Source organism: Suncus etruscus, chromosome 3 (genome assembly GCF_024139225.1).
Source record: "Suncus etruscus isolate mSunEtr1 chromosome 3, mSunEtr1.pri.cur, whole genome shotgun sequence".
NCBI classification, from domain to species: Eukaryota; Metazoa; Chordata; class Mammalia; order Eulipotyphla; family Soricidae; genus Suncus; species Suncus etruscus.
In genome coordinates this window covers 92,367,664-92,394,301 of record NC_064850.1, presented here as the reverse complement: position 1 = coordinate 92,394,301, position 26,638 = coordinate 92,367,664, and the positions used below count along the sequence as shown (strand labels likewise).

General features: G+C 50.3%; 1 protein-coding gene across 2 annotated transcripts in view; it reads left to right on the top strand.

Annotated features, from left to right (window-relative positions):
- LOXL2 (lysyl oxidase like 2) overlaps nucleotides 1-26,012 on the top strand; it is a 60,578-nt gene extending 34,566 nt beyond the window's left edge. Inside the window, exons 5-13 of one of the 2 annotated variants that reach the window (XM_049769442.1) lie at nucleotides 442-625; nucleotides 7,246-7,397; nucleotides 9,919-10,086; nucleotides 11,545-11,707; nucleotides 17,013-17,256; nucleotides 21,976-22,091; nucleotides 22,855-22,991; nucleotides 25,122-25,233; nucleotides 25,859-26,012. In XM_049769442.1, the coding sequence (XP_049625399.1) occupies nucleotides 442-625; nucleotides 7,246-7,397; nucleotides 9,919-10,086; nucleotides 11,545-11,707; nucleotides 17,013-17,256; nucleotides 21,976-22,091; nucleotides 22,855-22,991; nucleotides 25,122-25,233; nucleotides 25,859-25,938 (1,356 nt within the window). In that variant the 3' untranslated portion in view covers nucleotides 25,939-26,012. Of the gene's footprint in view, nucleotides 1-420; nucleotides 626-7,245; nucleotides 7,398-9,918; nucleotides 10,087-11,544; nucleotides 11,708-17,012; nucleotides 17,257-21,975; nucleotides 22,092-22,854; nucleotides 22,992-25,121; nucleotides 25,234-25,858 lie in introns of both variants that reach the window. The other variant, XM_049769441.1, reaches the window with a different exon arrangement.
- Nucleotides 26,013-26,638: the final 626 nt, after the last annotated feature.

Here is a 26,638-nt window from a genome sequence, read left to right as displayed (position 1 = left end):
AGAGTCTTGCCCTGAGCCCAGTTCCAGGGCAGATGCACTTTAGTCAGTGTGAGGCTCCCCTCCCCTCTCAGCCTCAATCCGCCAAAGTCTGGCCTCCTTGCTAGTGAACCACTTAGGTAGGCTCCCGGCTTAAAACTGGCTCTACAGATTCCAGGACTGTATTAATAGGAAGGTAGCAGTGTGGCCTGTGTGTACTCTGCAGACTTTGGGCATGTGGAAGCTTCTTCCTGTAGCTCCCTAAAGTTCTGTGACAGATAGAGAAAGTTCTGAGATGAGGTCTCTGAGCCAAGCATCCCCAAGGGGGTGGTGATGAACTGGGCCCTGCTGGGCTCCTGAGGTCCAGACAGAAGCTGCGTGGGAGCTGTGGAGGGAGGAGCCCCGGGTGGGAGGGCCCAGCAAGTACCCACCTTCTGCACTCAGCAGGACCGTGTGTCTCCCCAGCAACCCCTGGTGCGCCTGAGAGGTGGGGCCAACATCGGGGAGGGCCGTGTGGAGGTGCTCAAGAATGGAGAGTGGGGAACCATCTGTGACGACAAGTGGGACCTGGTGTCTGCCAGCGTGGTCTGCAGGGAGCTGGGCTTTGGCAGCGCCAAAGAGGCTGTCACTGGCTCCCGGCTGGGGCAAGGTAAGGAGTGGGGAATGCATGCTGGGGTTTCTCTTTTGGGCTGGCATGGCAGTATGGCTCACCATTGGCCTGGTGCCTCTCAAGCTATGCCTCTTCCTTCCAATAGCTGCTATTATAGAAGGCTCCAGACCTCTCTTTGGGCCCTCAGTGCTAAAAGGGCATTAGAGAAAAGTAGTTGACCAAGGTGAGATGCCAAAGAGCACTCAGATGGGGAGTCCATCTCCTCATCCAGAGACTTCCACAGCCCTACTGTGAAAGTCTGGTTCTCCAAGAGAGGATCTCAGGGTGCATCATCCTGTGGACCCCTCCTGGCACCAAAGAGTCCCCCAGCCTTTGGGACCAGAGAGATAGTACAGTGAACTTGCCCTGCATGCAGCTTACCTAGTTCATCCCTGTCACCCATATGGTCCCCTAAACACTGCCTAGGATGATATCTGAGTGTAAAGCTAGGAATAAATCCTGAGCACTGCTGGGTGTAGACCTGAAACAAAAGAGTCCCTAATGCCTTCTCACCTGTCCCCACTGACACAGCACTAAGCACCTGCCCCTGCCATCGAAGCTTGAAGTAGGATTCTCCTCCAGGTGCCATAAGAGGAAACAAGAAAGGTCCTGGATTTTCCTAATTGTCCAGAAGAAATCTTCCTTTTGAGCAAAGAACAAATGCATAGGAGGCTTTCAAAGGGGCCATTACGAGACCAATGTTGTAAATCTGCCTCAACAGAACAGAGCTCCCTGCCCCTCCTGTTGAGCTCCTTAAGACACCCATATTTTGCAAACCCTGGACCTTCAGGATTCTTCACACAGGAGGCCATGGCCAGGCCTCCCTAGGAGTGTGGGACATCTTCTGGACTTTCACACATAGACCAACAGGGTTAAGATGCTCTGAGGATGGGCATGCCTGGTGGAGGAACGATCAAACCTATAAAAAGTCAAGGGCTGACTCTGGAGGAAAGAGATTGGAGGATCACAGGCAGCACTCTGGGGAGGACCTCTGATCATGGACTCAACAAATGATGAATTTGAAAATGAGCCCATGACCACACTAATAATTTATGCTCAATAAAGACTGAAAGCACCTTGGCTCTCTGCTTTTGGGATCTAAACTTAACCTCCATTTCCCAATCTCTTCAAGTTTCTGGTTCACATGGGAGACACAGGGGTGGGGTCCAGAGTATTCTTCCACAGGGTCCCTGACAGCTTCACTTAGCCACATGACAGAGCCTGCCTCCCCAGACATGGACCTGGTAAGGAATTGAGGTTCCCTTGCTCCTTCACAGTTCCCACAGTCACTTCCCTGATTATTGGTACTCTCTGAGGCCTATAGGACAAAGGCCACTCATTTGAGGGATAAACAAGTCCTGGGTGACATGGACATTCCATTTACCATGGGTGTGTACTTTTGACCTAATTATTTCACAGCCCAGAGCAGCCAAGGGTTTCCATGGGGCTGCAAACCTCTGGGAGTTTTTCTTTGACATTTCCGACGTTGTCTGTGACAAGCATCAGGTGATTGATGACCACTGCCCCGGCTAGGCCCAACACATCAGCAGAAAGTGAAAGTCCACGGCAAGGTCAGGTCCCAGAGCAGCTCTGTCCCGGCTCTTTGGTGACCCTGAGTCAGCCTTGTTTCTAGGGGTGGCACAAGGGCAGGGAAGAAGTCACGCAATCTGGTCCTGGTCCTGAGAGCCACCTACTTATTCAGTGACCTTGACTGACCTGAGACTCTTCCTACAGAAGGCAGCTGGATTTAGGTCTTTGAGTTGTTCTGGCTCAGACGTGTGGTGAGCTGAGACTCACTTTCCTCATTTCAATGCATATGAGGTCAGCAGCCCCCTGCCCCAGCATTTAATTCAGCTTCTCTTCACCTCAGGGCTGAACACTATAACAGGGAGCCAATATGTCTTTCTCTGTCCTTGGTGCTTTGTATGTGCTCATGATTCTGTAAAAACATTCACTTGCCTCTATGAAGAATGGATGAGTGAGTTCCAGTAGCATAAGTAGGACCAGGTAAAAAGTTCCAGCACCCAGATTCCCTGCAACCCTAGAGGAATATCCTCTGAACTACATCACTTAAAAAGTTCTGTAGTAAAAAAAAAATAAATAAATAAAGAGGTAAAGTTGATTTTAGTCATATATTTTCTTTTAGCCCAGTATAAGCAAAATATGCTCTCAAAACGTAAATGCCATAAATGAGGTGGCTCACATTTTCTGTACTAAAACTTTGAAATCCGGGACTGGAACGATAGCACAGCAGTAGGGCGTTTGTCTTGTCATATGGTTCCCTGAGCCAACCAGGAGAAATTTCTGAGCACAGAGCCACAGAGTAACCCCTGAGTGCCACGGTGTGGCCACAAAACCTTAATTAATTAATTAAATAAATAAAACTTTGAAATTCAAGAAGTGACTATTCTCAGAGCACATGCCCTTTCAGATTGGCCATGTTCCAGGCATGCAACGTGGCTACTGTGCTGGACATTTTAGCTTTGGAGTAGTGACTGTGACTGTGAATCCAAAAACGAATCTTGTGACAGGGTTAGAGAGATAGCTTCAGGAGTAAAGCACTTGCCTGGCCTATGGCTGATCCCAGTTCCATCTGCATCACCACATTTGGTCTCTTGAGAATGGGGCAGGAGTGATTCCTGAGTGCTGCTGGCTGCGATACAAAAAACAGAAAGAATAACTGTAAGAATACGTGTCTGAAGACATCCCAGAAATAAGTCTTAAGAAGCAGTGCAACAACATGTAAAATATAGTGTCTGTTCTGTGCTCTGTGATGAAGATACCATACCTGTACATATAGGGACCTTTACATTCTAGTCGAATGTGGCACTAATCCTTAACCAGCTGCTAGAAAGTAGTGTCAGTGCGTGGCTTTCCCAAAGTACCCAGCTCCTGCCTCAGGCCAAAGATCCCAAGGCCAGAATTTGTACCTGGAGGAGTGCAGGGTCCAGATGAAGGTAGAAAAATCACCAGAAAAGTAGTTCTGGAGAGTTCTGAGGCAAGGTGGAAAAGAAAGCTGGGAGTCAGGATGCAGAAGGAGGAAGACTGGGGGTCAGAATACAGGAAGTCAAACCAGATAAGGCAGAGGAAATCGGAGCACACATCACTGACTTCGGCCACTAGACACAGGTTGGGGTCCCAGTAATACCTCCATCTTATCTTCTGCCCTTTGGGACCATAAGTGTGGGAGAAGGTGGGAACACTCCACCTCCAGGTACTGTTGATGCTCCACTTCTGAGCACTGTAGGTGCTGCACCCCCCAGGGAACTATTTGTGTCTGCTTCAAGAAAGCAGGCCCCAGGCTCCCACTTTACACAAGCTGGAGTCCACAGCAGTGTCTTTCAATTGAGATATTCCAGGTTGATCTCCCAAGATAACCCAAAGAGACAGTGGGTGAAAGGCACATAAATGAGGGACTGGAATGAAACTAAGGAGCTGTTCCATAGTCTGGCCCATAAGATGGAAACAAAGTTAAGTCTCTTGCATTACACTTTCTTCTCATGCTGGCCTATTGTCCTTAAACAATCACTGAATAATGTTGGGGCCAAATCCTAGATGAGAAAATTTGGCTCTTTCCACAACCTTTTTTAGTTTCTTTGCTTTGAGAGGTCCCACAGGGAGTGGGAAATAAAAAAAATTGCCCAAAGAATTTACATTATGGGAAAATATTAATAAGTTATTAATATAAATTATCATAATAGATTTTTGATATTATTTATAATTACTATTAATTATTTTGGCATTATGGATAAATAATAATAATTAACAAGGTAAAAATAATGTTGGTTTCCTAAGTTCCTCATTATTCCTGCTGTTATCTGTCTCATTTATGTTTCATCTTTAGGGGCTGTAAGCTAGGAGGTCCCATTGCCACTTTCTGAGGTGGAGAGGGGGAAGAACTCAGGGCTTCTGTACTGTCAAGCAGATGAGGATGCTTGCCATGTCAGGGAGCACCTCTTGACTCTGTGCCAGGTAGAGGTGCAGGAAGAAGTGTAGATGAGGGTGTGGTTAGTCATTCAAGGCCTGAGTGTGGAGGAGCGGCTGAAATTTTTCCTTCCAGGATGCTTTCACTTAGGTGGGCAGAAAAAAGCTCATGCTGGGCAGGAGGGGAGAGAGAGACCATCCTGGGCCTAAAGACCATTTACAAAGCAGCATACAAAGCCGTGTGCCCAGCCGAGACTCCTCCTACTCACATTCCTGGCTCATATAGCATTTTCCATCCCCTGTGTCCTCATCCCTCATCATCTTGGGCTGTGGTGAAGATTTAGTGAGTGACATTGTCAGGACAGAATCCAATCCAGAACAGGAGATTAGTGAAATGGGATCTAATTGCTACCACCAGCTGCATCCTCACAACTATCAAACAAGCCCCCCCAACCCTGAGAGCTGCCATTTCTGTGCCCAGCTGAACCCAGAAGGCAGTTTCATCACAGCCTTTTTAGCCTGACTCCTTGGGTGCTTCCGACATTAGTCATAGAAGTGTTTTTACACATTTTGTAAAATTCATCAAATATTCCAAGGCACTGGAAGCTTCATCTCCTGAACTGCCACAGAATGGAAACTTGGCCTCTACCTACAAAGTGGATTGCAGCTGAAAGGGATTTTGGCCTCCAAGATCTCACCAACCCCATGACTCTTCTGTGAGCTCCAAATCACAGTTAGGCACCCCACTTTCATCACTTCCCACATTAGAGGCCTTGAAATTTGTCTCCCCACCCCAACTAACAGTGAATCCTTCAGAACTGAGCACTCTCTCAGCACCAAGTCCCAGCCCCGGCTCAACATCTGAAGTTAGGTTGTTGTTCAGACACCATCTGGAGCACTTCCTCTCCCCAAGAAGGCTGGGGCACCAAGGAAGATGGGAATGCTTAGAACAGTCACTTGAACACAAGGTGAAGCCAAGGGCACTCACCAGCTCCAAGGAGGGTGTATCAGAGCTGAACCCCAAAGGATGAGATCAGGATCTCGCAGCCCTTACCATGTCTCAGGTCATGGGGCAGGAATTTGAGGCCACTGTATTTGCACCAAAAGAGGTAACAAGGCTGGACTTCATGGGGAGTTGGTAGAGCTGAGACATGGACTCTAAGATAGTGATGGCCTTGCAGCAGGAGAAGAAGAGAAGGCAGCTCCAGAAAAGGCCTTTGGGCTCTGGCAAGAGCTGTTACAAGCTTCTGGGGCTGCTGTGCCCTGTGATTGAGGGGTGGCCAAGAAGCCAAAAGGGCTGTTGCTGCCACTGGAAGCTGAGCAGGACCAGACCACACACCTGAGATGTTCCTTGTGGAGGGGCAGAGGGAAAAGCAGAGTGGAGGGGACATGAAGTTATTGGCAAGTTTGATCTGCATGAAGGGAGAAGAGTGGGGTGGTGGAGCCCCTGTGGCCCAGGGGCCACAGAGTTGGGCTGGTCCCCCTTAAAGAGACAGATGCATAGAGCTGGTTTAGTGATTTGAGCTGAAAGGTTATCAAGTTGGGAAGCTCCTTCTGGGGCTGGACATTATTAGAGATAGAGCAGTGTCTGCTAGCTCTCAGGAGTCAGTTTCCCCAGAGGTCACTGCTTCCCAGAGGCCATTCTTTCTGTGCTCCATAATACCCAAGAACCCTGAAGCAGGAGGACATGGCTAGAGTAGGAATTCGAAGAAGGTGGGAGCTAGATGAACAAGAGAGACCAAACTTTCTCCTTGTGCCTCCCCAGGTAAGAACATTGCCAGGACTCCCAAGTACAGCAATTAGAACCTGTGGGCCATTGGGGGCTAGCTGCCTTCATGCCTGCACATGGCATCAGCCAATGCTCTGGCAGGCTGGGGTCCTGTGGTTTCCCTGACACTTCCTGTCTGTCCCTTTATTTTCTAAATCCATTATTTATCTCCACTCAGATTACAGAGTGCAACCAATTTCCCACAGGGACCCTAACTTGACACTAATTATTCTCCTTTCAGATTTAAATTTGTGAAGTATTTATTGGCATTGATAATGAACATTGGGGGCCCAGAGAGATAGCACAGTGGCGTTTGCCTTGCAAACAGCCAGTCCAGGACCAAAGGTGGTTGGTTCGAATCCCGGTGTCCCATATAGTCCCCCGTGCCTGCCAGGAGCTATTTCTGAGCAGACAGCCAGGAGTAACCCCTGAGCATCGCCAGTTGTGGTCCAAAAACCAAAAAAAAAAGAAAAAGAAAAAGAAAAGGAACATTGGTAGCTGCTTATCCAAAATCCTGTGCCCCTAAGAATGCCAAGATGCTGAGAGGCTAAGTGAATTGACCAAGGTCACTTGGAAATTAGTAGCAAACATTTTACTCTCAGGGAACAGCGAGACCCAGGACAAGGAGCAAGTTCTGGGGACTCAAGAGATATAGCAGGCAGGGCCCTTGCCTTGCCATCACCAAACAGGGTTTGATCCCCAGCATCCGTCAAGTTCCCTGAGTTCCCTGAGCCTTCCAGGAGTGATTGAGTGCAGAGCCAGGAGTAATCCCTGAGCCCTTCTAGGTCTGTCCCCTTCAAATCAATTAAGCAAGTTCTGCCAGGGCACAGGTGGAAGGTAGGCTCTGGGGAATGGAAACTCATGTCCTGATTCCAGAAGTGTCTTTTGGTCATTCTCCTGATAGACCATATATGTCCATTTTCTGCAGGGATTGGACCCATACATCTGAATGAAATTGAGTGTACAGGGAGCGAGAAATCCATCACAGACTGCAAGTTCAATGCTGAATCTCAGGGCTGCAACCATGAGGAAGATGCTGGGGTGAGGTGTAACATCCCTGCCATGGGCTTCCAAAAAAAGGTGAGTGATTTTCTTTGCTTGGTTGGGGCCACACTTGATGGTGCCAGAGGCTACTCTTAGCTCTGTGTTTGGGCATCGCTCCTGCTGGTGGTCAAGGGACTCTCCAATGCAGACCAGGAACCAGGGCTTCCTGCATGAAAAGCCTGGGCATCTCTCCAACTCTGGAGTGAGGTCTGACCTTGGCACCAACAGGTCATTGGTGTCTAGAACAAATTTCTCCTCGTTTCCTGCAGACACCTCTCAACCCAGCTCTGTTGTCCACTACCCTGTGAGCAGCTGGGATTACAGTGACTCTAGGCGAGGCCATGCATTTGCCTGAGGTGTGGAAAGACATGGCAGCTATTGTACAGAGTGATGTGGGAGTCGAGGATCCTCCATCCAGACTGGTAGGGAGGTAGCTGCAGCCAGGTTTTCAGGCCCTGACAGAGAGCAAAAAAAGTGAAATCTTCCAGAAATGCTCTGTGTGGCAAGCCAGACTAGGTTGAATGCCCAGCCAGGCCAACATAGCCCACTCACACCTTCCTCAGGGTTCTAGGCCCCGGGGCTGAGCCTTTAGCATGTGGATTGTAGAAGAGGTTCATACATGCCATTTTGGTCCCAAGGGTAGACATAGGGTTTCTGTTTCCTGGAAAGGAGGTTACTTGGGCAGCCCCAGTGTTCTTGTCAATGGTGGATCACAACACGGTCTGTCAGGAATTTGAATTGCATTGGCATTGGGCAGCACCATGGGGTCGCTCAATCTCCATCTCTGCCTGAGTTTTCTGGGCTACATAGCATTGTACATTCTTCAGCAGTGGAATTATTTCTGGAGGTAGATCTGGGGGCAGCAGGCCTATGTCCCTCCTGAGGACTCTTTCCTGGGGACTTCTGGGTGAAGTCTGACTGCACCACCTCCTCCAAGCTTTATTAAATAGATGAGTTTCCCTGAGAGTATTACAACTGGGGGGAGGAGACACCGCCTTAGTTCTAGTTGCACCATGAGTTCCTTCACTCTGGGAGGCTGCTGACCTCACCCTTGGAGACTCCTGCTCCCTCCTCTGAGAACCTGAAGCAAAGTCTCCTCATTGCCCCATTTATTAGGAAGCAGAGCTGCCTATGGAATCTCTGAAAGGCCACGGTGTGGAACAAGACACCTCAGAAAAACCTTATTTCTGTCCCCAGTGGGAAAGCATGGCTCAGTGGAATGGAGGCCAAGAATGCCTCTGGGACTAGCAGAAGCGTTTCCCAGGCCCCAAACCATGGGGTTAGTGACACCCCATCTGGCCTCCCACTCCCTGCAAGCTGTGGGTCTGGCCTGGCTGCAGAACCAGCGGGTGTGGAAAGGGAGTTTGGAAAGTGCTTCCTGCCTGCTCACATCTGGGCTCAGTTACTCGCCTCCTCTCCTTCACCCCCCCAGTAAGTGTGGAAACTGGCTGACCACAACCTCCTCTAAACACTGTCCGTGCATGCGTGGGCTCACATTACTCCACGCAAGATGCATTTTGTTTCTTCATTCAGCATCCTGCACTTCCTTCCCTGTTCCAACTGCAAGTGCAGGAAAGGGAAGTGCAGGATTTGGGGAGGCCTCTTCCTCCTCTCCCTGGTACCCTCCCTGGACTGAGGTAAGACTTCTGGCTGACCCTGCCACCTCTCCAGCTCATTTGATGCTAGTGATGCTCAGGAACCTTTAGCTAGCCAGAAGCCAGCCAGGAGAACCTGTAGCCTGTTTTGGAAGCTGCTGTTGGATTGGGCCCTGGTAATGGCCCTCTCCGATTTCCTCCAGGGAGATGAAGGCCAAGTTTAGGGAAAGAGAGGGGATGAGTTGTAGTGTCTCTGCAGCGCCAAGTGGAACTGTCCTGTGGATCTCAGAAGAGAGTTCTAGAAGGAGAGATAAGCTTGGATGCTGTTGGGAGCTGAAATGAGCTGACAGAGCCCAGCAACTGGCTTCTGTGGTGTACGGGGAGCAGAGGGAGATTCTTCCCAATACTCAGGAAGAATCCCCATTGGAGTTGGAGACAAAAGTCAAATCATGCTGGTCCTACTGCACAAGTGGGTTTTTTGTTTTTGTTTTTGTTTTGTTTTGTTTTTGGGCCACACCCAGCTGTGCTCAGGGGTCACTCCTGGCTATCTGCTCAGAAATAGCTCCTGGCAGGCACAAAGGACCATATGGGATGCCGGGATTCGAACCAACCACCTTAGGTCCTGGATCTGCTGCTTGCAAGGCAAATGCCACTGTGCTATCTCTCCGGCCCCACAAGTGGGTTCTTGATGAGGCTGTTGAAATGTATGAGTCCATGGGGCCGGAGAGATAGTGCAGGTATGTACTTGTGGTTGACTCCACTGTGGTTGCTCTGAGGACCACCTAGGAGCATAGAGCCAGGAGTAAGCCCTGAGCTCTGTTGGGTGTGGTCCATAGAAAATAAAAGGGATAAAAAAGGAAAAATAATTTGATGGGTTTAGGTAGCACTGTTGGGCATGGAGCCATGGCAGTGGGGGGCATCATCCCATCCTTTCCAGTGACCTGCCTTCCTTTCATCCACAGATGCGCCTGAACGGGGGTCGGAACCCCTATGAGGGCCGGGTGGAGGTGCTGGCAGAGAGGAACGGGTCCCTCGTTTGGGGGACAGTGTGTGGTGAGAACTGGGGCATCGTGGAGTCAATGGTGGTTTGCCGGCAGCTGGGCCTGGGCTTTGCCAACAGAGCCTTCCAGGTGAGTAGCCCTGCTCCTCGTCAGCTGACCTGACTCTGGTGGGTGCCATCCAGCTCCATCTCCCACAAACCTTTCCCAGGCCCCAAGAAATGGAGGGCAGAGTCCCTGAACCCTTCAGAGCAGGAAGCAGGATCTCATGGCAGTTTTAACCAGGCCCCTCAACTCTGATTACTAAAATCTGCCTGGTCTAAGGTCTGGTCTTAGGGAGTCCGGAGGTGCATTTTGCAAAGGGAAGCAGCTCCATCTCTGATTAACGGAGACTTCCTGACCCAGAGACCCTGTGACGAGAACTCTGAGTTCCTGCTGGCTCTTACTTTTCCCACTGAGTCCTGGCAGACATCCACACTTGTCACATCTGGGGCACAGCTGTGTGCACTGGGCTGACACAGCTGAGGACAGCTAAGCTCCCACCCCCAAAGGTAGCCCAGAAATGCCAAGTCCAGCCCTGGTGGGCACAGTCTGGACTTTATGCTGTGGGTGAGGGCGCCCCAGTAGAATACTGGGAGAAAAGCTGATGGGGAGCAGGCAGAAAGCTCAGGTCTATTCAGAACAGCACCCCCACTTGACCTGTGTAAATGACAGGCTGTGGCCACTTCACCCCCATTCCTGCCGGAAGTCAAAACTCTTTCCTCAAACTGCTCACGGAACAAGAGGCATTGTACGCCCTCTTGCTCTGCTCCCCACGACCCAGCAGTTCTTTAGAAGCAAGGCAGAGACTTCTGTACTCTTCTGAACCCCATGGACCCTTGCAGTTGGCCAGGCTGGGCAGCTCCTCTCAGTACCAGGGGCAGCCTGTGCTCCCAGGGCTCTATCCCTGCCAATACTCCAAAGTATTGCTTCCAGCAGGTACTCGGACTCCCTGCAAGAGTGAAGGACAGTGTCAGTTATTTATTCCTTTGGGTCATCCTTAGATGCCTGTGCCTCTCGGCTGGGGCGTGAACTAGATGTTAGCACCAAATCTGCTCTTTAGCACAAGGCCTATCCCTTCTAGAAGTGTCCATTCCAGAGGATGAGGGCCCTATCGGCATGTCTCCAGAAAAACCACCAATAGGCTGCGGGGATGTGGAATAAATGTTGGCACGTGTGGTTCAAATGGCACGTGACTTCCTCTCTTCTGCCATTGCTGGCCAGTTGGCAGCATCTAAGGTAGTAATCTGAGGAATCTTCACGCTTGGGTGGAAAAGAGAGTAGGATGTGATGGGAATGCCTGGCCTGCTAGGTGGGAGTGGACAGCAGTGGGAGTGCCGGCCTTCCTACCCAGCATCGTTCAGTGGCTCAGCCCTAACCCCCAAGGAGTATTGAATCCTTCTTCTGCCCCTGCTGTGTGACTTATGCTGCCACTGCTGAGTCTAGGAAAAAGGCCCAATAAAGGCGTTTCAATGACTGAAAGTTACAAAATGTGCAAAAACCTAAGTTTCAGATGCTTCCTGGCATTTCTTTGGATGATTTTTCCACTAGGAATTCTGGTATTGGCACGGAAACACCGATGCCAACAAAGTGATAATGAGCGGCGTCAAGTGCTCGGGTACAGAGCTGTCGCTGGGTCACTGCCGGCGTGACGAGGATGTGACCTGCCCTGATGGTGGGATGCAGCTTGTGGCTGGAGTCGCCTGCTCAGAAAGTGAGTTCCTGGGGTTTCTGTGGCTGGCATCAGGTATTCATTGCTAGGCCAGGTGAGGTTCTGATCTCTGTGAGCTGAACACAGACAAGTGGGGTAGGATGAAGAACCTAGCACCCCACAGAACCTGATGGACTACATACAAAAGGAAAGGAGGCAGTACAGGATTTCCTTCACTGGGCCATTGTGCACAGTTGAAGTGACCTGGACTCACTGTGCTCACCCATCAGTGGGGATGAGAACTCTGTTAGAATCTGGTTCTGGAGGGCCCAGAGAGATAGCACAGCGGCGTTTGCCTTGCAAGCAGCCGATCCAGGACCAAAGGTGGTTGGTTCGAATCCCGGTGTCCCATATGGTCCCCTGTGCCTGCCAGGAGCTATTTCTGAGCAGACAGCCAGGAGTAACCCCTGAGCACTGCCGGGTGTAGCCCAAAAACCAAAAAAAAAAAAAAAAAAAAAAAGAATCTGGTTCTGGAAGGGACACACAATAAACACTACTCCATGAGAGCATCTTCTCTGTTCCTGCAGCATTCCCTCCTTTACAGCCCTCTAATTCTGAAGATTCTAGAGACGAGAGCTAGAAATCTGAACTAGAGCAGGATTTACCCCCTGTAGGAGCCCCCTCCCCTCCACCCCCCCCTGCCTCAGAGAGAACTGCAGGGGTGGGGCCATTACTTTTAGACCCCTGTTGAACTCTTGCTGCAACCCCAAATTGTACTTAGCCTTCTCCAGCCCCAGCTGAAAGATGCTGGCTGGCGGATGAGACACGAGACCCCATCTGACACTCTTCTAGCTGATCAAGGCAGGGCCGATCCACTGCTATGATGTCTAGTTGTTCTGACAGACATTCTGAGCAGGCGCTGTTATTCGCCACAAGGAGCACCAGGAGATGAACCTGGACTGCACCAGAGTCTCCCTTCAATCCCTCAGGGATTCCCTCTGTGAGGACTTTACAGCCCCAGGCCAGAGGCTCAGCTCCACCCCATGCTGTAGCTTCCCCTAAGAGGAGGACACCCCACACACCATTCCCAACCTGGGAGGTGGAGGTGCCTCCAGCAGGAAATACCCCTCTGCCTGTGGGTGTATTTCTATTTTAACTTGCCTCATTTTTCAGAATGAGACTAAGGTAATACATGCACCAGGAAATATGAAGGAGATAATGATAAGAGCGGATGAAAGAAAAGTAGGTTTTACTGTCCAATAAGTGAAATAACTCAGAGAGAGAGAGAGAGAGAAATGCAGAATGGTCTCATTCATCTATGGGTTTTAAGAAAAATGAAAGACATTCTTGCAATAATAATTTTCAGACACAGAAGAGAGAAGGGCTGGAAGTTACAGCTCACCTCATGAAGCTCACCACAAACAGGGATGAGATTAGTTAGAGAAATAACTACATTGTGAACTATCCTAATAATGAGAATGTATGAGGGAAATAGAAAGCCTGTCTAGAGTACAGGCAGGGATTGGGTAGGGAGAAAGGAGATTTGGGACATTGGTGATGGGAATGTTGCACTGGTGATGGGTGGTGTTCTTTACATGACTGAAACTCAAACAGAATCATGTATGTAATCAAGGTGTTTAAATAAAAAAAATATATATGTATATATATATATATATATATATATATATAAAAAACCCCAAAGGTAAGACTGTCCCAGAGGGGGGAAAAATAGCCCAAAGGGACTAGAGTTCTCAGGAGGGAAAGCTCTTGCCTTGAACATAACTGAGGTGAAAAGAGACAAGTGACAAGGTGAATTTCACTCATGTGAATTTGAAGCATCACACATGGCCCTGAGCACCCCCAGGGGCCAGTCCAGAGCAAAACAATCTCTAGGCTCTTTGGGTATGGCCCCAAAATCAAAATACAAGACAACTTTATTTTTGCCTTATTTGTCTCTCAATTCTATTGCCAAAAGTGATTTAAAAGTGTTGAGCTTTCCGGGGCCGGGCGGTGGCGCAAGAGGTAAGGTGCCTGCCTTGCCTGCGCTAGCCTTGGACGGACCGCGGTTCGATCCCCCGGTGTCCCATATGATCCCCCAAGCCAGGAGCGACTTCTGAGCACATAGCCAGGAGTAACCCCTGAGCGTTACCGGGTGTGGCCCAAAAACCAAAAAAAAAAAAGTGTTGAGCTTTCCGATACATTTACTAAGTGGTGACAAGAATTCCAAAGTGAGCTTCCTAGTCAAAGAAAAGAGGAAAACTCAACCATTAATGTATTTCATAGTCTCCCCGAAGACAGAAACAGAACTAGGTCCTGGAAAAGACCCCTCTTCTAGGTATGGGCACTGTCCAGATCCGCCTCTGCCTGCCACAGTGGTTTCAGCCTCTTCATGCTGCGGGCTGAAAACAGGAAAAATATTTTATGAACTACAAATGCAGAAATAAAGCCATTGTTTTTAAAGTGCATGCATCAATATTTATGATGATATTTCTACCTGACCCATTCAGTGCCCTGAGTATACTAGGCATGACTTTTCCATGAAGTAGCAGAAAGGTTTTGCCTTGGATTTCCACCGCCTTGGCACCAGGTCCAAATCAGCAGCTGAAACCCACTGTGTTCACACTCGGTCAGTGAGTGGATGAGTGCAGGCTTCTGAGAGGCTAATAGAGGATGTTTGAATGTCGGGGTGAACAGAGCATTCCACAGTATGGGCGAGAATGCAGACCCCAACCAAGTACAGATCAATTTCCCCAATGGGGAGGAACTGCTTTCCTAGACAGAAAAACTCCAAGGACTCCCTCCTTAGTCCAAAGGTAAGCTGAGGAGCTATTGTCCCTTGAGAACTGACTAGTGTACAGATAAGTGCACACAATGCATGCCCTCCGCCCCCCCCCCACCACAAAGCCCAGAGCATTCTGTTTCATAAATGCTGTATCCTGGTTTATTCCCTCCAAGAGAAACTATTTCCCAACCAGTTGGAGCCTCCTGACATCTGTCCTGCTCTCCCTATCCATATTGTCATCTGTCCCTTTCAGACCATTATCTCCCAGCCCTCAGGTGGACCTGTGCTCTGCCATGATCCAGTTCTATGAGTGTTGGCAGACCAGCTACTGTGCTCCTTGCAGCCCCAGGGTTGGGGAGGAGGCTGTGCAGCTGGGTGTCCTGGGCCCTGGGAATTGGAGCTTGGTCCAGTTCATAGACACACACAGACTTCAGACTCCACAGTCACATATCAGATGATAGAGGCTGTATCTATCTTTTCCATAATTCACATATGACATTTTCATAAACTTCATGGTTCTAGGGAAGCACAGCCTCACTTTTAAAGGGGAATTAATGGTTTATCTACTTTAAAGAAGTCAAATAATTGTTGAACAAATGTGAAGCATATTCACTGGTATTTTTTTGTTTGTTAACACCTGCTAGTGCAATGCACTAATTGAGTAAATTGAGCTTGTTTTAAACAATGTACTCAGGGAAGAAACTCAAGCAGAGCAACAATGTGGGTGGAAACTGGGGAAACTTGTCAAGAGGGTGCTTTGCCAAATGCATCGAAATGTTTACCTTAAAAATAGGCCACCTTGGGGGCCAGAGTAATGGCACAGTGAGTAGGGACTTAGCCTTGCACGCTGCTGACCCAGGCTTGATCCCCAGTACCCATATAGTCCCCCGAGTCTGCCAGGAGTAATTTCTGAGGTCAAAGCACCTAAGCACCGCTGAGTGTAGCCCCAAAAAACAAAAGCCAAAAAAGCCTCCTTTGGCAGGGTACATGGCTTAGTAATAGAGCTCATCCCTCATATGTGGGAGGCTCTGGGTTCAAACCTCTGGCACCTCCAAAATGGAGAAAAGGGCAGCCCTGTCTCTTTGCAATTTCACTTAGAGAAATATATTCTGAGGAAATAAAGTTATGTACATAGGAAGTTTATCAGCCCTTCACCTCTAATTGAAAGAGTATGAATGAAACATTATGTATTCATGAAGTGAATGTATCTGGATATATTTAAGGGAAACACTTGTAGACAATCAGTCTGCACACAGTATAACATGTTGCAAATACAGATGTAGCATTCCCAGACCAAGGAAATAAGAGTGTCTTTCTGGCCAAATTGAGTGCACAGTGGGTAGAGTGCTTGCCTAGCATACATCCAACTCAGGTTTAATCCCTAGCACTACAGATAGTTCCCTGAGCACCACCATAAGGGATCTCTAAATCAGTGTTTTTCAACTTTTTTGTGCAAAGGGACACTTTTTTCATGAAAAAAATAATGAGGCACACCACCATTAGAAAATGTTAAAAAAATTTTTTAACTCTGTGCCTATATTGACTATATATAAAGTAATTCTCTTGCATAGGAATCAAATAAACACAAAGAAATTATTTTATAATTACTTTATTATGAAATAATCTAATGACTGGTCTATTTGTGAGCTGAAGCTGCATGTTACAGATAAAATTGGAATTTTTCCCACAGCACACTAGTATGCCAAGACACAGTGGTTGAAAAACGCTGCTCTAAATGATGAGCCAGATTTAAGCCTTGTGGACCTCTAGGTGTGGCCCTAAAACAAAAACAAACAAACAAACAAACAAACAAAATAGAGTAAGTGTGTTGGAAACAAAATTTCATGCTGTTTGCTTTTATTATGGAAAATCTTGCCACTTAAAAATAGGAAGAATGGGGGCCCGGAGAGATAGCATGAGGGTAGGGTGCTTGCCTTGCATGCAGAAGGTCGGTGGTTTGAATCCAGCATCCCATGTGGTCCCCTGAGCCTGCCAGGAACAATTTCTGAGCATAGAGCCAGGAGTAACCCCTGAGCGCTGTCGGGTGTGACCCAACCCCCCACCCCCAAAATAGGAAGAATGTACCAGAGAAATAGTACAGCTGAACCCAGATCAATTCCCCAAGCACTTCTAGGAGTGATGCTTGAGCAAAAAGCCAGGAATTAGCCATGGACACAACTGATATGGTCCAAAATAAAACCAACATAGTGGTGAGGTTTAATATTAAGACCATGGAATACCCCTCATCAGGACTATCTACATTTGCCCCAAGTTGTTGCTTTCTACAGAGATGGTGAGAGCACTCTCAGAGAAAGAAAAGGGAACAGGAGTCTGAGGTCGTGCTCCCCAAGAGAGGAAGATGCTCTTAAAAAGACCCTCTTGAAGGGGCTGGGTATGGTTATGAGGTGTAGGATGTGTGTGTGTGTGTGTGTGTGTGTGTGTGTGTGTGTGTGTTTGCGTGCGTGTGTGTGCATGCATGCTCTCGAGTGGGTGCATGCAGTGAGGGAATTGTTGTCCCTGTAAGAATCCGAAGTATGTGTGGTGGAGGGCAGAGGGAATGATGCTGGCTCCTGTCTGTCTCCCCAGCTGCCCCTGATCTGGTCCTGAATGCAGAGACGGTGCAGCAGACCACTTACCTGGAGGACCGGCCCATGGTCCTACTGCAGTGTGCCATGGAAGAGAACTGCCTGTCGGCCTCCGCTGTGCACACCGACCCTACCAGGGGCACCCGCCGACTTCTGCGCTTCTCCTCCCAGATCCACAACAATGGCCAGTCTGACTTCCGGCCCAAGAATGGCCGCCATGCGTGGATCTGGCATGACTGCCACAGGTGCGGCTCCTATCCGATGTTTCCATCAACAGACTGGCCCCTCCTACAGGGCCCAGTAACACTGAGCCCAGGGTCATGCAGATAGTAGTTCCTAGATTCAACACAGAGGCCAGATGGTGGGTTGGGGTCAGGCCTGCCTCAGCCTTCATCACTTCTCTCCACATGTCCTTCTCCTTCCCAGACCCACTTCCCTGAGCTCTCTCCTTCCTAGTACCATCACTGCTAATGTGAGAAAACGGACTTTTTACTATCCTTTGGTCAGTGACTTCCAAGCGCATCCCCGGCAAGCTCATACTCCACAGGACACTCGTGTTCCATGGTAACTGGGCGTTTGGGGTCAGAGAGAGAGAACAGGGGTTAAGAAACTTTCCCTGCTATAGTTCAGTCTTGAGCACCACTGGGAGTGACCTTTGAGCCCTGAGTCAGGAGTAGCCTCTAACATGACCAAGTGTTGCTCTAGCCCCACTCATCCACCAGAGAAACTCTAATGTATATTGTAACTCCTCAGACAACAGAGGCCCTGAACTCGCCTCCTTGTACCTCTACTAACTGCACCAGGTCTGGCAGCCTAGATCTTTCCCAAGGTCCCTGCAGACAAACAGACCCACCCACACCAGTCTACAGGACTAGTCACAACCAACATTCAATATTCACCACTCCCATTGCCCATGCCCACAGAATTTGCACCCTCGCATACCCCTTTGCTACCCTTTTGCCAGAGGCATGTTCACAGTTTCCCTCTCAGAGAAGGGCTGGCAGGGCATGGGCCAAGCTAGGCACTCAGCCAGAATCACCCTTTCCAGGGGTAGCAGCTCTGAGTGGGGTCTATTTGTGTACCTCTGGCCCAAGCACACAAGGAAGTTTTGGCTCTAGTTCGTGGTCCCTGCTTCTCCAGACTCAGAGCTCACCCATCGCTGTGCTGATCCCCTAGGCTAGGAGCCTCTGCTTTTGTCTGTTTTGTTAGTGCTGCTCAAATTGTGGAGGGCAGTGCTGCAGGCCACTAGAGGTCACACTGGCAGTGCCTTGGGGATCATGCATTGTCCTGAGCAGAATCCAGCACAGGCCCCAGCAGTGGACCAGTAATTCTGATTTAAATAGATCTTAAGAATTTATCTGACATGGGGAGGAGAGATAGCACAGTGGCACTTGCCTTGCAAGCAGCCGGCCCAGGACCTAAGGTGGTTGGTTCGAATCCCAGCATCCCATATGGTCCCCCGTGCCTGCCAGAGCTATTTCTGAGCAGATAGCCAGGAGTAACCCCAGAGCGCCGCCAGGTGTGGCCCAAACCTTCCCCCACCAAAAAAAAAAAAAAAAGGTTTTATCTGACACTCATCTCCACGGGTTGTGCACACTGAGCAGGATTCCTCAGCTCAGAATGTGGCCTTCACTTAAGGGGGCTGAGTTCCAGCCACAGGGTTTCCCTTCAACAGCCAGGCAGAGCAATCCTCCCAACTTCCCCAGAATAGCTGAGTGTGGGGCACAGAAATCCTCCAGCCTCATTCCCCAAAACCATCTCTAGTGAGCCCGTCTCTGCCACCGCTTTTAGCCTAATTACTTTTAGGTCTCTTTGGGGACAATTTGTTTAACTGATTTCCAAGAAAGTGTGTGGGTCCTCTTTGATGTGGAAGGTGGAGAGCAAGGGAGAATCTTCTGGTATCCCAGCACCTCTCTGCCTTCAGAGTCCCCTGAGTAGATCTCTGCATCTCCGCCTCTACCTGCTGGGTGCCCAGACATGACAAGGCCTGGACAAACCTGTGTCTGGGCAAACACCAGGTGAGGGGACTTTAGAATATGCTGGCTGGCGTCAGGGGGTGCTTCTGCTTCTGCTGAGCTGACTCTCCCACCCATTTCCTTTCCTGTGCTTTCCATCTCTGCTCTACATTAGGATGCCCAGTGGGGAGACTGGGGCTCAACACACACAAGCTCCCTCCCTCCAGGTACTGTAAACCTTTGCTCATGAGTACTGTGGAACAGAAAAAGTCCCCACTGCCACCCTAGCACTCAGGAGGACTTCAGCAGGCTCCACCCTCTGTGGAGTCTTTCCCCCACCCAGAAACATTAATTTTTAGGTGGAACTTCCTGCGTCACTTCCTTAACTCAAAACTACTTGCAGCCCAGAATGGAGAATCCAAGCTAAGATCAGTGTCCCTGGAGAAAAGCATTCCCAGCAGAGCTGTGAATGACTGTTCTCAGGAGCTCAGATGAACACAAAGATCATTGCTCCTCTCATCTCAAAGATTGGGGCCATAGTTCCAGAACCCCAGGCTACCCCTGTCCCAGGGAATGGGCCACATGGGTCTAGTGCAGCTCTGCACCTCCCTGGTCCACCCTGGTTGTGTCCTAAAGAGGACACAGGAGCATTATGTTGGCTAAAACAAAACAAAACAAAACAAAAAGAGGGTTTCAGTCTGCCATGGTGGGTGTGAAATCTTCCTATTTATAAGGGGGCTGGATGAAGCGATGGTACAACAGAGCGAGCCCTTGCATGCAGCTAACCTGAGTTCAATCCCCAGCATCTCATAAGGTGTCTGCCCCCCCCCTTCTCTGACACACATAACAAAATCTTTCCTTTTAGGAGTTATTTTTGGGTTACACCCAATAGTACTCAGGGTCTACTTGTTCCTCTGTTCTCAGAGATTGCTCCTAGCTCTGTTCTGAGGAGTTAGCAATTGTTTGAACTGGGATATGCTGCATGCAAGTCAAGTACTCTACTCTCTGTACTGTCTCCTTAGTCTCCTTTTGCTATTTTCTTTGAGGAGTAGAGATATACCCAGTGATGCTCAAGGGCTAATCCTTGTTTAGTTCTTGACAGTAATTTTCAGCAGTGTCAGGGATCAAACCCAGGACTTCCTGCAGGCACAATATGTACCTCTCCTCTCTGGCCCTCCTTCCTCCTATTTCCACTTTTCAGGCATGAAAGCTTGAAGCCACTGTCCCTGTACCCTGAGCACTGACAGGTCTTTCTCCTACCTGCTAGTTACTAGGACTTTGTCCAGGGTCCGATTATTCTGGAATGTCTTCCCAAGTCTGGACTTTCTGTCTCTACCCAGGATTCCCTTAGGCTCTCAGAAGTCAAGTGACCTCAGCCATGAATGCCCGGCTGTGCACTCCTGCCTCTCTGGTTTCCGCTGGGGAGGACAGGCCAATGTGGGTCCACATTTCTCCTGAGCTGGGAGGTAAAGTTGAGGTGCCGGAACAGAGGCAGTACTGGTGCGGAGGCTACAGACCAGCATTTTCCTCTGGTATTTCCAGGGGAAAAACTGAAGCACTCGGAAAGGCTCAGAGCAGGCCTGCGGGGAGGTTAGCTCACAACAGCCAGTCTGTGGACTCCCTGGATTGTTTAGATAATGGAACAGACACCATTTCTCTTCAGTCTTTCCAGCTGGTAAACATGGCCACAGAAGCCCCTCTCGGAGAGACGCAGACATGTTTGAAGCTGTGAGTCAGACCTTATGGCTCATCCTGTTTTCTCAGTGCCAAAATACACTCTGGCCAAATCATCCCTTCCGCAGCTACAAACTGTGTCCTTGAGAATGAGCTCAGCAGCCCCCAGTTCAGCGTCTGTTCACCAGACACATGGGCCCTCGGGGAAGCCCAGCTTAGAAACTTGCAGTGTTGTTTTTAGTATAAGCCCCAGGGGTAAAGGGAAAAGGCCTCTGTTTCCTCCCAGTAAGCCTCTCCTTTGAATCCTGCTCTGCCAGAGGTCAGAGGGGTGGAGGCCAGAAGGGAGCATCCCAGAGGACAAGGTGCTGAGATAGAGACTGCAGCTGCCCTTTCTCCCCTCTGCCCTTCAAGAACCCTACATGCTCACATGAGCGCTTCCGCCCTGAGCCCTGGGGAACTCAGGACACAGTGTCCTTTTGTCCCAGGCCCTGGACACTGGATCTTCTCAGCGTCCTATGTTCCAGATGTCCCTGTGATGGACAACACAATGGTTAGGAGATTTGCAGAGCCTGGAGACAGACACATTGTGTTCAGGATGGGCCTACTAAGGCCCCAGACAGCTCAAGGATTCCAAGTGTCCCATGATGGTTTGGAACCACATATATTGCTGCCAGGTCTGATGGTGGGCATTGCCCCATGTAGACAAGACCCAATTATGTGAAACTAGGCAGACTCTTCAGCATGAAAGGGTCCCTGCCACCTCTCATGACTCCCCACACTGGGCCTCAGCTGTACCTCTCAGGGACTTGCCACTGCTCTCCTGGCCATGCCTGTGATGTCTCCTTCCACTGCAGGGCTCCCAAGATGCTCTCAGGCTCCCCCCTGCATCCTGTTCCTTTCTCAACTTAACTGAATTGAGTATCATGGGAGCCCCCCAACCCCTGTCATAGAATGATGGTTGGAAATCATCACAAATTGATTTGTATTATCTGTCCCTAGAAATGTCATAAGAAGGAAGAGTCACATGACTTGTATATTGAGTTAGTTGTACTGGTTCTGGGTCCCTCACTTGATTTCACTTGGTCCAGAGACACACTTGCAGGGCAAGGAGAACTCAGGCCACCAAGGATGCCCCCACCACCACCACCACCACAGCCCCTTCTCCAGAGCTCTGCTCTCAGGCTGCTGCCTCCACCCACATGCTCAGCCAGCACTTGCTCTGCACAGGTAGCCACACCTTGGGCCATGCTCCTAGTGATCCACACACTTGGCCATCGAGGCATTGCCGGCATGGTTGCAGTGAACCTGAATTGGGGTGTCCCCTCTTGCCTGCAGGCACTACCACAGCATGGAAGTGTTCACCCACTACGACCTGCTGAGCCTCAACGGGACCAAGGTGGCGGAGGGCCACAAAGCCAGCTTCTGTTTAGAAGACACGGAGTGTGAAGGAGGTAACTATGGACTCCCAGACTCCAGGCTACTGCTGACTCTTATGTGGCTGTTCTCTGTCAGAGCCTCTGTGGCTGGGAGCAGGAGTGTCCAAAGCCTGGCTCAAGAAATACCTGGGTTCCCCCGAGGATGAATGACTGCAAGTCTCTTCTTGCTGTCTGCCAAATGGTCAAGTCTCAGACTCTGGCCTTTTGAAACCAAGCTCCAGTGAACCCTTAGAGTTTCCAGGACCCCCATCAATCCCCAACACAGAAATGTTCTGCCCACAGCCCCAGAAAGCCACAGGCTGGTCCCTACTGCAGCACACCTTTGGTGTAGAAGGAATATTCAAAGGAGTTCGTGGGTGCTTCTGAGTAAACCCCACTCTGCTACAGTGCCTGTGTGGGTGACTTGGCAGTATGGGAGGTCATAAAGCCATACAGCATGGCTGGATCTGCAGACAAGGGGTTGCAGTCTTACCCCAGGGGCCCAGCGTGCTCTCAGTGAACACTTGTAATCCCAGATGAGGCCAGAAGGACATAATGGCTTCCTGGAGAAACTGTGTTGTGTGATTGAGCAGGGCCTCGCACAGAAATGGATCAGAAGCCCAGGAGATAGAGAGATACTGGTTCTAAGTGAAGCAGCAGGTGGGGGTGAGGCAGGAGGCAGGGTAGTGCTAGGAGGAACTTCACCCCTCCTGTGGATGTCAGCGTTTTAGGCCAAACCTGAGGCTTTAGGCAGGACCACTATGCATGGTGACTTAGCTTCCCTCTGCCTTACCCACAGACATCCAAAAGAGTTATGAGTGTGCCAACTTTGGCGAGCAGGGAATCACTATGGGCTGCTGGGACGTCTATCGCCATGACATCGACTGCCAGTGGGTGGACATCACCGACGTACCCCCTGGAGACTATATATTTCAGGTAAAGCCCAGAGAGGCAGCTCCTTCCTGAGGGTGGAGTCCAGAGAGGCTGCAAGGAGTCCATCTAGCCTGGGTCCCATACCTAGGCCACAGGTCAAGTCTCCACAGCTCTCGGGCCTGCAGAAGTGCTGACCTAGGCCAGCCCCTTCCATCCATACCTGCAGCCTGAGTTGGTCCAAGTCTCAGGTGGTCTTTGCCCTTTGTGAAACCCCTGCCACGCTCCCAATTCAGTCTCAGAAAGAGCCACTCAGGAGCATGTGTTTGCCTCTGCAGAACATATGCTTCTTACAGAACAGGTGTGGCTGAGGCCCATGAGGAGCAAGCCTGTCCAATGCCTGTGGAACACACTGTCTACCTAGGTAGAAGGGTAGACCCAGGAGGGGCCTGGGCCTCGGCCTCCCATCTGCTCCTCCCACTAAGACTGTGGGGCCACTGGGAGCACCTCAAAAGGACGGCCTCTATGGAGGGGCTGGAGACTTCTGGGCACTTTCTAAAGCTGCAATCAAAAGTCAAGCACTTGGTCCCTGGGCCCCAGGCTACAGGCTCTGAGCGCTTCTGAGCTCTTGAGTTTAGATATCAAATGTATCTGAAGAGTGGCTCATGCTTGATTTTGCCACCACTTGGCTGGTGAGAGTGGATCCCTGTGAATCTTGGCAAAGGCTGTGTATGTACAGACCATGGTTCATAGAAAGCAGACACAGGAGGCCTGGCAGAGGCCAGGAGGGTGCAGTCTCCAGAGAGGGGCATTATTTCTCTTCTCAGCCCAGCCAAACCTGGCTCATCCCAACTCTACATTCTGCATTGTTAGAGCTCAAAATATACCTGAGATCAGCCCAGGCTGATGCCTGTGGCTCCTGGAGTTTCTATCACAAGAAGGTCCAGCAGGGGACCACTGTTCCTTGCTGTCCCAATACACCCTTGTCCAGCCCAGCATCCACACACTGCCCAGGAAAGGAGTAAGCCAAGCCAGGAAAAGTGGTCTTATATGCTGGGACCTTCTGTCCCAGACTCAGAGGCAGGATCGATGGCTCCCCAGTCTCAGTGGCTTTTCTTAATCCTTATTCTCTCTACCTCCTGGTCCCACATGTTTCTGAGAGAATTTGTCATTTCCCATTCACCCTCATAGATTTTGAGTTTGGATAGTTCAGAAATGTGGGGACTGTATAGTGCAGATCTATAGGGGGTGCTTCCTGGGGTACAGTTCATGGTCAACAATAATGGTGCTCCGTCTACTGGGCTGTGAGCCACAGTTATGTCTGTCGGTGAACAAAATCAAGTCCGCAGGCAGAGCTGGGTCGTTTCCCTCTCCTTAGACATTCCCTTCTTTCTCCTCCTTTCCAGCAGTCTTATGGGACAGGAAGCACTAGCTAGACACCTGTTTCCATACCTTCTCCCCTGCAAGCTCAGCCCACAGACAGGTCCTGTGCAGCTTCTTCTAAGAACCCTGAAGCTAGAGAATATTCGTTTGTTCCTTCGCTTCCAAGTGCCCCTTTCTGTGCTTTCTAGAGCAGCTCTGTCCCCCTGGGCTGCCATGCAGGGACACAGGGAAGCCAGCTTGTTGCTCGCCACTTTCTCCACAAGCAGTCTACATGAGCTTATGTCTCTCCACACCCTTTGAGTGAGGCCCTATTTTGCTCCTTTGTTCTCAGTGATGCCCAATTCTGCTCCTTCATTTTGGCCTCTAAGAAGGGGTGCAGAGGAAGGGGATGCTATATGCTCCCTGGTAGGTAGGAAAGGACTAATGGGTTCTGGGTGATAGTCACCAAGGCCTGGAAGGGGCAAGATAGCATGTGCCCATCATAAGCACAGGCTCCAAGCCTGTGTCCTCCACAATTGTCCTCCACACCCCAACCTGAGTACACCATTCCCAGCCCTCTTTTAATTTTTCTCCCCAGCCCGCTCACTAGCTCCCCCAGACCTCACCCAGTTCCTATTTCTCTCAACCTCAAGCCTTATGGGGCGCCAGTGTATTTAGCAGGAGGATTGGGGCTGACATAGCCTCCTTGCCCCCTGCCTGCTCAGCGCCAAGCTGTGCCTGCTGCTCTAGCTTGGCTCTCCTATGCTCCCAGCAATAAGGAGCCAGCTGTGGCTCAGCAGAAACACCCCAATCTCTGTGTTCCTCCGCCCCCAGGTTATCATTAACCCCAACTACGAGGTGGCAGAGTCTGACTACACCAACAATATCATGAAGTGCAGGACCCGCTACGACGGCCACCGCATCTGGATGTACAACTGCCACATTGGTGAGGCCCCAGATGGTGGGGTGGGGGTGCAGGTCACCCTCACACAGCCCACAGCCCCGACAACCCCCACGGGCAGGGCAGAGCTGCCTAGTTCACCAAGAACAACAGCTGCAAGATTGGCGGGTGGGGACACTTCAGCACTTAGGCCTGGATAAGGTTTTCACAGCCGGTTCTGGCCAAGGCAAGAGGGTGGCGCCCAGTGGGCTGGGCCCCCACAGACCCCAGATCTATTTAAGGGCTGGAACTGAAGCTGCCACCTCATTATGAATGTGACTTCAAAGATGCAGGCATCAGCACTTTGCGGGCACTGGTATCATTTTTCCTGGGGAGAACTGGGAGCCAGAGCCTTAGCTCTGGTTCTGGCGGTCACTGTGGAGCCTTTCCCTTGTTTTTACAGCCAGGCAAGAAGGGGAAGGGCCTTCTTTCTGGCTGGAAAGAAGGTGACAGAACTTTTGGGCCCATCATAGGCTCTTCGGTTGAAAAGAAAGCGCACCCGCACCTGTCGGGCTGGACTATGAGCTGATGTTCTGGTGACTCTCCACAGAGAGCCCAACCACCTGGCAGAGGGTGCCAGAAGGTGGCTGGCATGTGGATCACCAACCTCCCTGTACCTTCCCTCCCACAGGTGGTTCTTTCAGTGAAGAGACAGAGAGAAAGTTTGACCACTTCAGCGGACTCATAAACAACCAGCTCTCCCCATTGTAGACACCACTCCGGTCGCCTCCAGTCTTCGGGCCCCAATGTCTCCCCAGCTTTGTCTGGTGACCCCATGCAACCCTTGCCAGCCCTGCTCTGCACCCACCCAGGGCCACGCCGGGAGCATGTGCTGCTAGTCCTGGAAAGAGAGCCACAGGAGCTGGGCTGTCCACATGGCATGGGGCCTCACCAAGAGCACCTAGTCAAGAACAGAATACAGAGGTGGCCCCGTAGGTCCTGTCCACACCACATCCATCCCAAGGCTGAGGCTGATGCCACCCTCTCAGTACCCAATACTAGGGTAATTTCTTTCAAGGGACACAATGGCCAATGGGGGCCCCCACACCAGGGCTGTGGCTTCATCTCCCCTCCCCTTGGGTCTCCTGCCCCACAGCTCCCCTCATAATCACATGTACACCCGAGCCCAGCCTCAGCTATCTCCTCCCTGTCCATTGCTCAAACTCCGACGGTGCTTAAAGACTCTGAGACTCTCACTGGCCTTCAGAGCAGGTGCTGGGGCCTGGGAAGTACAGCAGAGATCCTGCATGAGGGGTGCATCTAAGATTCCGAGTGGGGGTGTGGGTCAGGGAACACAGCGGTGCTACAGCCACAGTCCTGGGTGTGGACCCCACCCAAGTTAGGTGGCATAGCAGACACACACACACACACACACACACAAACACACACACACACACACACATACTTGAAG